At 41.4% G+C, this 16,127-nt stretch overlaps 1 protein-coding gene across 1 annotated transcript in view; it reads right to left on the minus strand.

The window, feature by feature from the left end:
• Nucleotides 1–16,127, minus strand: part of SYNE2 (spectrin repeat containing nuclear envelope protein 2) — a 267,053-nt gene that overhangs the window by 169,519 nt on the left and 81,407 nt on the right. The window contains 6 exon segments of the mRNA XM_043517646.1: nucleotides 264–365; nucleotides 3,695–3,856; nucleotides 4,554–4,712; nucleotides 8,675–8,825; nucleotides 9,658–9,837; nucleotides 14,936–15,543. Coding sequence (XP_043373581.1) covers nucleotides 264–365; nucleotides 3,695–3,856; nucleotides 4,554–4,712; nucleotides 8,675–8,825; nucleotides 9,658–9,837; nucleotides 14,936–15,543 — 1,362 coding nt within the window.

Here is a 16,127-nt window from a genome sequence, read left to right on the forward strand (position 1 = left end):
TCCCCTGCCCTAAATGCCACAGTCTGATCCCAAAACAGCAGAGGACAGACTGAGCCGTTAGTATTTAAAAATACTGGTTTGGTTCAGACAATTTATTTGAAAAAAGGGGCAAATTAAATGTTGATCCTAATATGCAACAGATATACATCTCCCTTGCCCCGTGGTCAAGGTAAACCAAAAGTAATGATTGTGGTGAACAGGGCACTAGTGGCTAGATTACAATTATCAATGCTATCACGTTAACCATACAAGTCACCCCTTACCTGGAATTCCAATGGAGGCTCACTGTTACGAAGAAGATGCTCTATCTCAGCCACTTTTCGGTCAAATTCCTCTAAGTTTTGCTCTTGAACCTGTAAAGAAGTCTAAAGGGGGGAACACACCAATGTATCTGTAACTATATAATTTTCTGTCAAATTTAATTTCCATTTTCCTATTAGAGTACAATGACGATGTTACTAATTTATTGAGCCTGTGTGCTCAATTCCCTTTCAGATTTCCATGGGAGTTGTGTGTGAAATGATTTCAGGACCAGTCCTAGTTATGAGAAATACAATGTAGCAACTTAGAATTTTTTGTACCAGCAGTAAGAAAATCTAGCCTAGGAGTTAAAAATAACAATCTAGTGCAAATGAAAAACCTAAATTATTATTTTATTTTTTCCATAGCATAGTTACTATTGTAGAAAAATAGTCTTAATTTTGTACTTAATTCTTGATTGTCAAGTCAAAACATACTCTAAAATACTCTCTGAAGACACAGACTAAATCAAGAATTATTACAATCCTGATTATATTTTAAGGATAACACTTTAGGTTGATTTGATATTTCATAATGCTATCTGCATCTATGTGGATTTCCAGGTATATAATAGCCCAATCCAACACCTACTGAAGTCTTGGTCATTGGATCAGTCTATCAAAATGTGATCGTCCAAGTTAAAATACCCTGGGCGAGCTTAAACTTCTGAAATAGGCGCGATTAGAAACATTCTACATGTCACATTCATGAACCCATGTGCCTCATTCACTCAGGGCAAAATATTTCTTTCTATTCTCCTTCTCTACCTACTTAGCAAGTGACTCATTTCCGTCCATGCACTCATTTCAGTTCACACAGAGGAGTTTCCAGTTTCATGCCAACAACATAAAGAAAGTTGTGCAACTTCTTTCACATAATTTATATGGAAACTATCTTTTGCATGGGCTGTAAAATATTTAACAATCTAGCTCCTGTCATGCTAAACTTTTTGGAAACATATACACTTAAAATGAGCTTACTTAACTGCATTGCTATAATAGAGCTGCGATTAAGGATGATGATTAATATTACATACTAAATATGTGGCAACAATTTTATTGCACAAACATACACATGGAGATATTTCACGGGTAAAGGAAAAAATGTATAAATGGCCGAGATTCCCTGGGAACTTACAGAAGTCTTACACTTAATGTAACTATGCTGGATCAGTTTTCCTTCCTTGCCTGATCTCTTGCACTGCTGAAGCGATGCATGGGTGATGGAATCTGATTTTATCTCCCCCGCTAAAGGTTTTTCCTCACATAAGGGAATCCACAGCTGGTATAAACGCCACATAGTTCCTACACCAACCACCCCCAACCCTAGTAAAGGAGGCATGCCAGGGGTATGGCCATAGCATGACTGTGCTTCAACAATTTCTAGGTGACAAAATGGCTCTTAGGGGACAGATACCAGCTGGTGTACTTTAGAGCAGCTCTGAGGTATTCCAAACTATTCCAAGATAAATAATAAAAATATGAAAATAGCAGTACATAGTGTGACGTTTCACTACATAGTCTTTATGAAAATATGCTTATGATATTAATATAACGGAGATATACTTTATGTAAGATCAACAAGGAATGCGGTGGCACCTTGAAGACAAACAGATTTGGGCATAAGCTTTTGTGAGTAAAAAACCCACATGCATCTGAAAAAGTGGGTTTTTTACTCACAAAAGCTTATGCCCAAATAAATCTGTTGGTCTTTAAGGAGCACCGTATTCCTTGTTGTTTTTGTGGATACAGACTAACACAGCTATCCCCTGATACTTTATGCAAGATGGGTCTTGTAAGGTATTATTGAAGAGGTTATGATTTACTGAATGTGATTACCCAATCTGTATGCCTGTATCTTTTCTGTGTCTGAAGTTAGGAATATTGACTATGTATCTGAATTTCAACTATGCTACTTTGGGGGACGCCCACTGCTAACACTTCAGGTACAACAATGGAAAAGCCAGACATGGCTCATGGCCCATCAGCGAGGACAATGGACTGTGAAAAGCTTGGCCTCCCTGTGGACACTCCATATTGACTCATGGACAGTGTGATACTACAGAGTTAGGTGGTCTTGTCACCTGATACTAAACCTTACCTGGGACTTCTTGTAACTTTCCACTGGAAGGGAAGGTGGGGGGATCAAGTCTGGGAAACAAAGGATTCCTGCCTTATGTAAATCCTATTTAATAGTGGGGAGGAAGGCAAATGGAACTCCTCCTCTCCATGGCTGTCTGCCCAAGAAGAAAGATTGCAAAAGGGAAGGGAAGGCAAGTGGGGAGTCCAGACTGAAACAGAGGTCCAGTCTAAAAAGGAATATAACTGGAACTCTGAACCACAGAAACTTTGCAACCTGCCTGCAACAATATCTAGGGTGAGAAATACTATTTGTAACTAATTTCTTTAGTGAAACTAGCTTAGTTTGTGTGTTTGATTTCATTTGGTCAATAATCTGCTTTGTTCCATTTGTTACCCCTTTTACCACTTAAAATCTACCTTTTATAATTAATAAAATCTGTTTTGTTTATTATTAAACCCAGTTTCTGTAATTTCTAACTGGGGGTGGGAGGGAAGTTGTGCATACCTTCCTCCACGTTGAGGGAGGAGGCAGATTTCATAATATATCTTTGGGTCTGCACTCCAACGGAGGTGGACACCTGAGTGCTAGAGCAAGTCCTTTAAGCTGAGCCTTCTCAGAACTGATCTCAGTGTCTGTTTCATTCTACAGTTGGGGGTAGCGCAGCCTGTGTGTGTGTTGGAGCAGCTTGATAGCCTGACTCAGCAAGACAGGTAAAAAAGGGTGCCCAAACTGGCATAACAGGCAGGCTCAGTGGTATCTCAGCACATCAGGTTGCATCTCAAGGGGTCCAACCCCGTCACACATAGATTTAAACACGACCATATACAGATATACACATATATATGTACACACACACTCACACCCTTATCCCTGTTTCTCTGACAGGTTCTATGTTTGGAGCATATCGTGGGTGCTATTACACTATACATACTCATGCTCTCAGGGCTTGTCTACACAAACTTTTAGTTCTTGGCAAGCTGGGGTGTCTATCTACCCTGCGCTAACCTGCTGCAAACTAACTGTCCCCGTGAACCCAGCTGACTTTCATTATTTGATCTAGTCCCATTTCAAAGAGGACTAAATCGAAGTACATTAACGAACCATTCAGTTTCCAGGATCTGCATCTTAGTGAGGTACACAATTAATTCAGTGAAATTGCTTCAAAATTGCAGACAAAATTACAAATTTCAAGACTTTCTCTGTGTATCACTGATATTTATAACCAATATATACCTTTATATCCTACAAATCCTTAACATGTTGGAATGAGTTTGTTGTATTTAATTGACTAACATTATCTCAGTCAGTTTACCTTCAATTGTGTCATCTCCTCTTCAGTCAGCTGATGTTCTTCTATGCTCCTAAGTTGTGTATTTGCCCATGTGTCAGTCTTGCTGAATAAATTAAGAAGTTTGTCCCACAAAGCCAGAGCTCTTCCCAAATTATCACAATAGTTTTCAGTTTTTTCATTCATCTACCACAAGATTTATAATAAAAAAAATTTTAGAAAACAAAGTAACATTCTTAGCAGAAAGGCAATATGATAAAGACTAGATGAGATGGAACCACACAAACAAGGGCAGTAGGTGAAAAAAAAAATCTCATGTGTCTTCATTGTGCACTGGTCACAGAGAAGATATTTCAATCTCTTACTAAATATGGCTTTCAGCAATACCATATCAAACACAATGGCTTGTCTCCAGTTTAAAAACAGGTTAGGCAGCATGACTTGCTAATCAAATTTTATCTACTCTCAATAAATACCATTTTATCTCAGCATCAATGCACTACTTAGACTGACACTTTTGAACATTTCAATTTCTTACCAATTGCACAGGCATTGTAATTTTCCATATTGCTTCCAAAGTGTAAACCAACATAAGTTGCCATAAAAGTTTAAAAATCCAACCAGTGAAAGCAAATATTGCCTTTTTGTATGCCCCAGAATTGTCCATTGTAGGAGTGTGCCCATGACATATATAGCCTTACATATCACAAACACTGAGGTTGAAGACATAGTCTAAGCTTTGCTTTGATAAACACTTGACTTTATCTCTTAAGATTCTTTGACATTCTACATTTAATTTATTCTATATATTACGCAGAAGTCAGAATCAATTAATATAATGCATATCAAATAAGACCTCCCTGATAATTTACTTTTTACATACATCCAGCCATCTATCCACAATAACGTCAGCCTCATTCTGAAAGGGGGGCTCCTCGAAGCTTCTCATTTTATTGAGCTGGAAGTGGAGGTTTTTGCAAATCTGATTTATTTTGTCTACATCTTCAGAGCGATCGTTAAATTCTTCTTTAACCGCTTCAATCTGTGAAAAAGAAAGAATGTATATTTGAAAGCACAAGTCCTGCATTTGGTCAATGCTCTTGTTTCGCCATCAAATCATTTTTTTTTTGTTCTTAAATATCATGCTGTTCTTTTCAATTTAGAAACACAGCAGCATGACCCAAAATAATCCATTTTACATAATACAGTGAGAATAAGAATCCATCCTCTGTCATTATATCCCAGTATCTGTACTACTGATCTGAACATTCCATCTGTCACTCTAACTACATCATTATACAGACTGTACATTGCTAAATGAGGAATATAAATATTGGTTTACAAATAAGTTTCTGGCTTATGAGACCCAAACAAATTAATATCCACAGACATCAAAACTGAATTAAATCCATATACTGTTTCAGATACAGAATGAAACAATATCTGTGTAACAATAATCTGATTCACACCAAGCTCTGAGAGAGATAATTTGTGATCCTGATGCTTAGTTTTATCACTGCTTGTTCCTAAAAATAGAAATTGCCAAAATAAATTCACATTGGTTTAAACAGCATACTGCCATTCATTTAACTTTTTATTTAATCCTAAAACAGTTTCTTAGTGTACGAATATAATATCAATGCATATTTATTAACAATATTTAAAAATGAAGGAAATGAAATACTGACCTCTAGCGTTTGGCAATTTGACATTAATGGATCTATCTTTTCTCCAGACAATCTTCTCTTGGGGTATGTCTACACTGCAATGTAAGCCCATGGTTTGAACTCAGGCTCAAACCTAACCCCCCTTCCATTTACATACAAATTGCACTAAACCAAGGCTTGGACTCAGGACCCCACGGGATGGAGGTTCCAAGCCTGAGTTAAGCTAGGTCCCAGCGTTCAAGCCCTATTGCTCTGCTGTGTAGGTGCAGCCCCACTGGACTCGTGCTTCGGGAGTCTGCCAAAAGAATCCCATAGGCCAATTTTCTTTGTCCTCTGGACAGTCTAATTTGGGGTACATTCCAGTTTTCCCATACTGCACCACAAACAAAGAGCTAGAGTGGCCAAATTTGGGCAGGTGCTAGGAAGTCTGCAATATGGGTGGTTGGACTCGAGCCCACATAAAGCTGTGTACAAATGAGAGCCTCAGGTTCAACAATTCCTAACCTGAAGTTACAATGGGCATAGACACTCAAGCCCTAGGTTAACAAACTCAAGGTCCAATAACTCGAGTTCTACTAATCCTGGGTTTACATTGCAGTGTAGACATATTATAGATGCAGCCAGCCACTGAGAAAGAGGTTGGGGTGGAAGGTCTTGCAGTCCAGAATGAGAACAGACCTTCTGTCCTATTCTTTGATGGGAAAGTAACTGTACCAGTGCACTGGACTTGAGTGCATACCCATGTCTTGGTGTACCTGTTACAGGCTCCTGCCCTTTAAAGCTGGAAGTTGTAGTCACAAGGCACACGATTATGAACAAGCATGTGACCTACAAAAAACTAGACAGAAGGCTTGCCACCTAGGTCTGGTGGATGGTCTGGTAGAGACTGGGCAACAGGTAAATCCCAGTGTGGGGCTGCTATGCAGTAGCAAGCCAGAGGGCTGAAAGATTACAGACCCCAGAGAGGGCTGTAAAAACTTGCTCCAAGAGGAGAGAAAGGACTAATCCCGAAGGGGTATAGAGGATAGAGTGCCTGAACTCCCTGCTGCCCATGGGGAGGAATGGCTTGTACTTACCGCCTGAGTGTAATACATCAGACCCCCAAGAGAGGGGATGTTACCTGAACTACATAGGTTTGTTTGCCTAACAGGGGAAACTAAAGCACTGGACATGTGACCCAGTGGAGAAAGATAATTCTAGTACAGAAACAATAGCATGGTGAAAATGTGAATTATTTGAGAGATTCTGAGGTTCGATGTCCCCTTAATCCTTTATCTAGTTACACCTATGAAGTCCCCGTACGCAAGAAGTGTGGTCCTATAGACCAAACACTAGGCAGGGACTCAGGACACCTGGATTCTATTCCCAGCTCTGCCACTGGCCTGCTGGGTGACTTTGAGCAAGTCACTTCACCACTCTGTGCCTCAGTTTCCACATCTGTAAAATGGGGATAATGATACTGACCTCCTTTGCAAAGCGCTTGGAGATCTACTGATGAAAAGTGCTGTATAAGAGTTAGGCATTATTATTGCTCTATGCATGCAGTTAACATTAATGGTGCTGAAAGACATGCACTTGCACTGAAAATAGATATTTTTAAAGTCTATTGAACACCACAAGGACCACTTGGGAGTGACCACTTACTCCTTCTAAATCAGTCATAACCTTTGCAATGGTATCAGCTGATGCATACATTACTGTGAACACTTAACAACTGGCAGATTCCATATCTAATAGATGGTGGCTCCTGAGACTGAAGTTCTCATAGATGAGGTTTATCCTCTATACTGTGTATGAGCCAGGAGAAGAAAGAGGAGAAATATGAAATCGTGGGTTCTGTGGTGAAAATGCCCTCCTCGCCCCCACAATCAAATCTGGAGATGGCTGCAAGGACATCTTCCTCAGCTCCTGCCTGAGCAGCATCTTCAAAGTGCTGTCCACACAGCTATTTTAGAGCACTAACCCAAGCTGGGAGGCTTGCTCCCGCAAGCTGTGTAGACACACCCTAAGGCCAGGTCTATACTTGGAGGGGGGGAATCGATCTACGTGAATAACGTAGCTGAAGTCCACGTACTTAGATCTACTCAACGCAGTGTCTTCACTACAGTGAGTCGACTACTGACCCCCCCCCGTTGACTCCGCCTGCGCCTCTCGCCGAGGTGGAGTACAGAAGTCGACAGGAGAGCGTTCGGGAGTTGATTTATCGTGTCTAGACTAGACGCAATAAATCAACCCCCACTGGATCGAACGCTGCCCGCCAATCCGGCAGGTAGTGTAGACATACCCTTAGAGCAGTGTTTCCCAAACTTAAGATGCTGCTTGTGCAGGGAAAGCCCCTGGCGGGCCAGGCCAGTTTGTTTACCTGCCGCGTCCGCAGGTTCGGCCGATCGCAGCTCCCACTGTCCGCGGTTCGCTGCTCCAGAACAATGGAGGCTGCGGGAAGCGGAGGTCGGTACGTCCCTCGGCCCACTCCACTTCCCGCAGCCTCCATTGGCCTGCAGCGGCGAACCGCGGCCAGTGGAAGCTGCGATCGGCCAAACCTGCAGATGTGGCAGGTAAACAAACCGGCCTGGCCCGCCAAGGGCTTTCCCTGGACAAGCAGCATCCCAAGTTTGGGAACCACTGCTTTAGAGGTACAGCCCAAAATCTCAACCAATGTATTCCAGGTATTCCTCTGAGCAAGGAAGGAAAGTGATTAGCTGAGTGATATGGAAAGACTATAATTCTGATCTTTTGTTAGAGTACAGAGTCACACCACAAGCTTCTCTGAAGCAAGAAGCCCAAAATTATCACATTTAATATTATGTTCATTGAGGGTTGTCTACTGTGCTAAAAAGGGTTTGTCTTTACATATCTCAGCTATTTAAAATGTCCTCTTAGTAAATAATTAAACTTGCTTTGCTTGTGTATTTAGAAAATGTGCAATAAAAGGCTTTAATATATAAAAATGGTGGAAAGTTGGGAGGATATTTTAAAACACCATGGCTGAAATACTGTTGATGTCACAGGGAGTTTTGTTATTATCTTCAATATGGTCAGTATTTCACCCTCTCTCTTTATTACATTTTTATTTTTAAAAAAGCCTCCCACTTTTAAAGTGAGTTTAGTTTACTGTATAACATTAGAAATGGGCCTAACGCAAAAACCTGGTTCTGAACACCCATATACTCTGAAATAGCTTGGAGCCGAAACCAGAGAACAAGTCTCTACTTTTGCAGCTCGAGCCTACATCTATAATGGGATGAACAACAGCCCAGATCTGAACCCCCTCAAATTCTGGGAGGATCGGGTATGGATTTAACTTTCCAGCTATGGTCTTTACCTCTACAGAACTCACCTTTGCTATCATCCTCTGCAGATTGTCTTTCCCCATGTAAGAAGTCTGCTGTGAGAGGACACACTCTTGTTTCTGGATCATGCTTGTCAGACTATTTTTGCAGCTTTGATACTGCTTCAGGAGCTCCAACACCCTCACACACTGCTCCTGGCTATTAAAAAGCAGAATTATTTACTATACATGTATAAAGGAACAGCTTCAACCCCTCCTCTCTTCCACAGGTAAAAGTGACATAATATTAACAACTTACATTTATATTGCACCTTTCACTCTGAAGATCATTTCACCCACCAGTGCGATGAAACCCAACAACTATTCAACCGTATACAGTAAAATTTCACCATATTTTAGGGCAAGAAATTAAAAATGTCACCTCCAACTGAAATTGCAGGAGGAACTCGGTACACAAAATGTATTTACGCAAACTGAAATTTGAGCAGGTCATTGGGATTAATTTACGGTAATGGCCACGGGACCTTTAGGGTGGTATTTTCAAAGCTGCCTATGTGATTTGGATGTGGCATCTAAATCCTGTAGGCAGCTTTGCAAATACCATCCTTACTGTTTAGGATCTCAGTCTGGTGTCTCATCTAAATGTTCAGACCTTCTGTGGCACAGTGCCCCTTTCCTCATACTGGAGCACTAGTTCAGTATAGACGTAGAGGGAAGTGTCATTTCTTGACTCACCATCACTTCCATCAGGAGCTAGGTGTTTCTTAAGAGTTCTCTCATCCAAGTACTCACCATGTTCCACACTTAGCTTGATATATGATAGGGTTACAGGATTGCAATAATAATATCATATGTTTTTTAAATGTGAATTTTTGCCTAGTTCTAGTCCTATGACAGCAATGTTTTCTTTTTTTCCCTAAGTATATTATTTACTTTCAAGTATCTCTGTTTAAGGCTCTTTTTCCATTTGATTTTATGAGAGATGTTATTACTCATATGACCTGCTTAAAATTTTTATTCTTTCCCCTTACCATTCAGCAAGTGACAGTTTTGTATCCTCCAACAACCTTTCTGTAACTGTGCACTGTTCATCTGCTTCTTCTCTTTTTGTCTCTTCAGTCGGTAGAAACTTGTTAGCAATTTCTCGTATGGATTTCATTTCAATAGCATAGCAACCCAATTCCTGTTCCAATTCAGTTAATGATTTTATCCTTTATTAGAAAAGGAATAAAAATATAGCCCTATATTAAAACAGATCATAGATGATTTTTCCAAATATAAGTCTGAGGTTTCTTTGAAAGTTTATTATGAACAGCATACATTGACTAACCTAATATTAAATGGGAAAGAAACTTATTAATGCAGAGTTAAGGTTGCCCGGTGATATTCTGCCCTTACAGAATGTCAAGTTCTGCATTAACTCAAACTTCTGAAAAGGAGGAAATACAGAGTTAAGATAAATGCCTATGCAACCTTAACTCTGCCCCACTGGAGCTGGCAACAGCCACTGGGAATTATCTGCATGCACTTCAGCTGCATTCCCTATGTTAGGTGTAGCTGTATTGGAAGGTGGAAGAATACGTTGAAGTATGTTGGAGAAGCTTTGATTTGATATGGGAACTGAGTCTGAGTCCCCCCATATTTGTTATCAAAGAAAAAAGGTGCATGTGTACCTTGATGTGCCAGTCTACGTCATTTCAGTATAGAATCATGTAGGTGGTCTCAGTAGCAAGGCACTGGGGCTTCTTGTTGTGGGTAAAAAGAAAAGCAGTACTTGTGGCACCTTAGAGACTAACAAATTTATTAGAGCATAAGCTTTCGTGAGCTACAGCTCACTTCATCGGATGCATTTGGTGGAAAAAACAGAGGAGAGATTTATATACACACATAGAGAACATGAAACAATGGGTTTATCACACACACTGTAAGGAGAGTGATCACTTAAGATAAGCCATCACCAGCAGCAGCGGGGAGGGAAAGGAGGAAAACCTTTCATGGTGACAAGCAAGGTAGGCTAATTCCAGCAGTTAACAAGAATATCAGAGGAACGGTGGGGGGTGGGGTGGAGGGGAGAAATAACATGGGGAAATAGTTTTACTTTGTGTAATGACTCATCCATTCCCAGTCTCTATTCAAGCCTAAGTTAATTGTATCCAGTTTGCAAATTAATTCCAATTCAGCAGTCTCTCCTTGGAGTCTGTTTTTGAAGCTTTTTTGTTGAAGGATAGCCACTCTTAGGTCTGTAATCGAGTGACCAGAGAGATTGAAGTGTTCTCCAACTGGTTTTTGAATGTTATAATTCTTGACGTCTCATTTGTGTCCATTCATTCTTTTACGTAGAGACTGTCCAGTTTGGCCAATGTACATGGCAGAGGGGCATTGCTGGCACATGATGGCATATATCACATTGGTAGATGCGCAGATGAACGAGCTTCTGATAGTAGATAGAGTGTGTGTGATAAACCCATTGTTTCATGTTCTCTGTGTGTGTGTATATAAATCTCTCCTCTGTTTTTTCCACCAAATGCATCCGATGAAGTGAGCTGTAGCTCACGAAAGCTTATGCTCTAATAAATTTGTTAGTCTCTAAGGTGCCACAAGTACTGCTTTTCTTTTTGCGAATACAGACTAACACGGCTGCTACTCTGAAACTTGTTGTGGGTAATGTCAGTAGCAAGGTGGAATATCAAAGCAGTCTGTGGATTTAACCATGCGTAAGGAAAAGCATAGGTTTAGGTATATTCTGCGTGCAAGTGTGGAGGGTTTGCAAAAGGGTATGAAGTGATTGTTAAAGTTTGTAAGTCTGTTGAGGGTGAGTGTAGGCTCAGTGTTTGAACCTAGGGCAAGTACAAGTACTCTCTGTCCATTACAGTGAAAAGGCAGAGTGTGAGTCTGGTGTGTGTGGTGGGGCATGGCTCAGAGAGGGTAGAGTTAAGGTTGTGTGGTTGTTTACCTTAACTCTGCAGTTTCTGGTTTTCAGACGTTTGAGTTATGCTGAACTCCACATTCTGAAGGGCATGAGCTATCACTAGGCAACATTAACTCTGCATTAAAACAGTTTTTTGCCATTTAATTTCCTACTTTTTTAAAGAGAAAGATAAATGTTTGTTGGTAGGAGCTAGTGATCGTTTAGATAGTTGTAGGTCTCACCTACGTGTGCAGCTGATGTTTGCTACTGTAGGTAGGAAATAACCAAAAGATCTAGCTTTTATATAGTGCTTTCCCTCAGTAGATCTCAACAAACTTTTCATCATTGCCCTCATTTTACAGACAGGAAACCAAGACAGAGAGTGAAGTGACTTACCCAAGTCACTCAATGGGCCAGTGGCAAAACTAGGAATAGTCCTGTCTCTCCATGAGGTCACACAATTGCTATGTGATTCTTCAGTGCTCCTCCCACTCCTGTACATTTTGTTATAGTGGAATGGGAATAATGCTTTGAGATGTTAGCCATATGTAGTTACTAACAGGGCTGGTGAGAGAAATCTTACCCATGGGCTATGTCCCAAAACTTGAACAGTTTTATTACATGGTTGTTACAGTAACTTTAAGCATGTGAGAGAAGACTGGTGTGTCTCTCTCCTTCTCCACACCCCCAGAATACATGAAGGGGTTAGGGAGTGGCTCACCCCTACCCCAGAAAGACAAGACCCTTCCAGAACCTGGCTCACATGAGGGGAGGCAAAGAAGGGGACGTCAGACTCCAATAAATGGACAGGATTCCCCAGATCCTGGCACACACATGGGGGGCATGGAGTGGGGTTCAGACACCACCAGTGGGGGCCGAGACTCACAGATCACATAGGATGGGTAGGGAGAGGGGCTCAGACCCCACAAAAAAGCAAACCCCCATCCCAGCACCTGGATCACATGGGTGGAATGAGGGGGTGAGGGTCAGACCTCCATAGGTCTGAGGGCAGGGGGCCTCAGATTCTGGCACACAGATGGGGGAAGAGAGTGGGGCTCAGACATCACTGGAGGGCAGAGAATCCCAGACCCAGCTTACATGTGGGGGGGCAGGGAGAGGGGATCAGATCCCCCAGAGGGCCACTAGGCCCCCAGATCCTGGCACACACATAGGGGGAGAGGGTTCAGACATCCCTGGAGGGCAGGAAATCCCAGCTCCCACAGGTGGGGCAGGAGAGGAGCTCAGACACCCCTGGAAAGCAAACCCCTCCAGAACCTGGCTCATATGAGGAAAGCAGGGATGGTGGCCAGAGCATCACAGATAGGCAGGGGTCTCAGATACTGGCCCACTCACGGGGGGGCAGAGAGTGGGGCTCAGACAGGGACCCCCAGATTCCAGCTCACATGGGGGAGTAAGGAGAGGGGCTCAGACTCCACACACACACAGATTCTGATGTACACACACAGCAGGGAGAATCTCGGGCTGACCAGCACACCTGCCACTATTGTCCCCCAGGTCCTCTGCCACTCAACCCATGTCCTCTTCCCAGTATTGCTCCCCTTCCCTTCACCTGCAATCATTTGCATATCTAATTTTTTTTTTTTTAAAAGTTACTTTGATTACATTCCCCCACCCTCCAGCAGTGACAGATTTCAGCAATAGCCTCCCAACCAAGGTGGGACTCCAACTGATGCTAGCTAGGTGAATCAGTACTACTGCTCATGCCCTTGAGGTCTGCAGCTAGTGTGAAACTTTGCAAGCTAACAATCTTGGTAATTCCTCTGTCCCTGCATGCTCAATATCATCAATTTGACATGAAAATTGATGCAGGATGCTTGTGACAAGCCAAACTGGAGAAGCAAAATCTTTTTTGAAATAACCTTTTAATTTGATTTCCCCCAAAGGGCGGGTGGGTGGCATGCCCTCTGTTGGGGTGACCCTTGAGCACTGGACACCCTTGTGCGATGATCAGAGCCCTTGTTTGATCTCTATCTGTGACCCAAAATAGCTTTGCAAGAACCTCTCAACTTTAAAAAAAGAGGTTTTTTCTGGGAGCTGTATCTCAGGACCCCCTTGGTGAAATGGCCCCAAATTTGTGTCACTAGCAGAACCCCGTGAAGTACTGGTGCTAATCCATTGGAGACGCTAAGCAGGAATATTTTGCCCTCCCCCCAACACATACTAATAATTAATAGGGGGGCCCTTTGACCCATTCGGGGTCCTAAGCAATTGCTTAGGTCTACATGTTCAGAGCTGCAGTGGCACAGTTGTACTGATACAACTGCGCCACTGCAGCACATCTGGTGAAGACACTCTATGCCGATGGAAGAGAGCCCTCCCAACGGCACAAAAAACCCACCTCTGGAAGTGGCATAACTTATGTCGGTGTAACATATGTCACTCAGTGCGGTGGAATATTCACACCCCTGAAAGACTTAAGTTTTCCCAACATAGGCTGTAGTGTAGACATAGACCCAGTCCGCTTATACGTAGCGCCAGTGACCCCTGAGGCACTCCAAATTTCAAGGCAATCCAAGTAACCCTGTAGATTTCAAAAGACTTAAAAAAATCAAGCTTTAAAAAGAAAGCTGGTCTTAACTTTAATTGTAGAAGGGCAAGATCCTCAGCTGCTGTAATCCGGCACAGTTCTTCAGTGGAGTTGTAACAATTTACACCATCTGAGGATCTAATCCAAAATTTCACAGGCCAAATGGTTCTATATTAATGTAGCTAATTACAGTGCCTTCAACTACTAAGTGTCACTCTGGCCAATTTAAAATCTCAGTCCATGTGCCCTATTCAATGAAAAGTGTGACAATGTATGGATTTCATGAATAAAGCAATGGATATAAATTAGTATTGATCAAAATGTATCAAATCCCTGTGTGATACATGGTAAATGAATTTTCCTGAAGGGGAGCAGAGACCCACCTCAAATATATAAACGCCGTAAATTAACAGGAGGATATGAAGATCATTTTAGAAAAAATTCTCAGTTTGCCATGTGTGATATGCACTGACTTTTGACACACAAAGTTTCTACAATGTATGTATCACCATTTAGCAATATATTGTATAACGCTACTTGGCAGCATTTGTAAATGACAACCTCATTGCTACCACAGGTGGTCACTATAACTAATGACTCAACCCTCCCAACTCCCTCAGCAAACAAAGGGTAGTAGCATGGGGTTAAAGAAACAATATCACGGAGAAGGCTTTTTAAACAATGCAGTCTCTGATCCAACATGACAATCAGTTGACTTCAATGGGACTATGCTGATGCTTAAAGTTACACACGTTTATGTGCTTTGCTGGATTGGAGACATAGAGATGAGATCAACAGAACTTATTGAAATGATTAAGTGAGGATCTAAAAAAGCTACAATAAACACACTCACCTTTGTTGAACAGCAGGAATTGTTGGGTCCTTCAAGCCTATTTTATTCATCTTATCATGTAGATCTTGAATACTTTTTAAGAGTTCAATATTTCTTGTGGAAAAAATATGCTGTAACTCATTTTCTTGGATGAGCTCCTGCTTACTTAGATGAACAAAAGCCTTGTTTGCCTTTTCAGATAAAGCTGCAATTAGTTTTTCACAGCAAGTCTTTCCCCCACATTCAGCATCTTCCAAGTAGATATCAACCATCTTCAAGCGCTCATCCAAACATTTAGCCTTTTCTTTCATGAGAGAAACTTCTTGCTGCACAGCTTCTTTTGATGTGTTTCCTTGAACTGCAGGTTTGTCAGAAATTGAAGAGTCTGTTGCATGCTCAATAGAAAGTTTAACTCTTCTCAATGAGGCCAAAAAAGCTTCCAGTTCCTTGAGGACCGTTTCACTGACCTGCATTTTATGATTCAGTTCTTCAAACTGCCTTTTATATTTAAGCATAATCTCGCATGCTGCTTGCAAATCTGTTAGATTAAATTCATCTCCTGTTGAGCTGTCTAGGTTTTCCAGTTGTTTGCATAATTCAATCTGATTTACTATACAGCTCTGGACCTTCTGAAATTGAGAGAACCACAGCAGGGTTAGCAAAGTGAAAGAGAAATTGTATCTCATATTCTAAGCAAAACATGGCTGGAAAAAAATGAGACTGACCCAAAATAAATCTGACAACATTAACAGCATGAAGAAGAAAGTCTTTAGGGTTTTGCTGTTTGGTCTTTTCATTAAATATACCCTAAATCTTAACAGGGAACAAACATATACATCAGACCTCTCGCTTCTTCAGAAATAACACTGTGATCCAAGGATCTCTTGATGCCAACTGGCAGATGCATAGGGGTACAGGAATCCCCTGGGTCTGATATCTACATACTTGTCCACCATAGAATGTCATGTAAGGTGTCTAATGAAAGCCTGTATCACACTGGTCATCATAATCATTCCAAGATGTTTGTATGGAAAATATGTGAGTAGTTGTGCACATATACTAAAAATTATGTTCTCTACGTCTGTGAATTAAGCCAGGTCACCAACCGGTAATCTACATACTCCTGGAAGGTGGAGGGAAGAGATGCTTAACTCGCTCTCACTGGTCATGTGCAAATTAAGTATTGTATGGTTTCCAATGAATGCTCATTCAC

This window comes from Dermochelys coriacea, chromosome 6, assembly GCF_009764565.3.
Source record: "Dermochelys coriacea isolate rDerCor1 chromosome 6, rDerCor1.pri.v4, whole genome shotgun sequence".
Taxonomy (NCBI): domain Eukaryota; kingdom Metazoa; phylum Chordata; order Testudines; family Dermochelyidae; genus Dermochelys; species Dermochelys coriacea.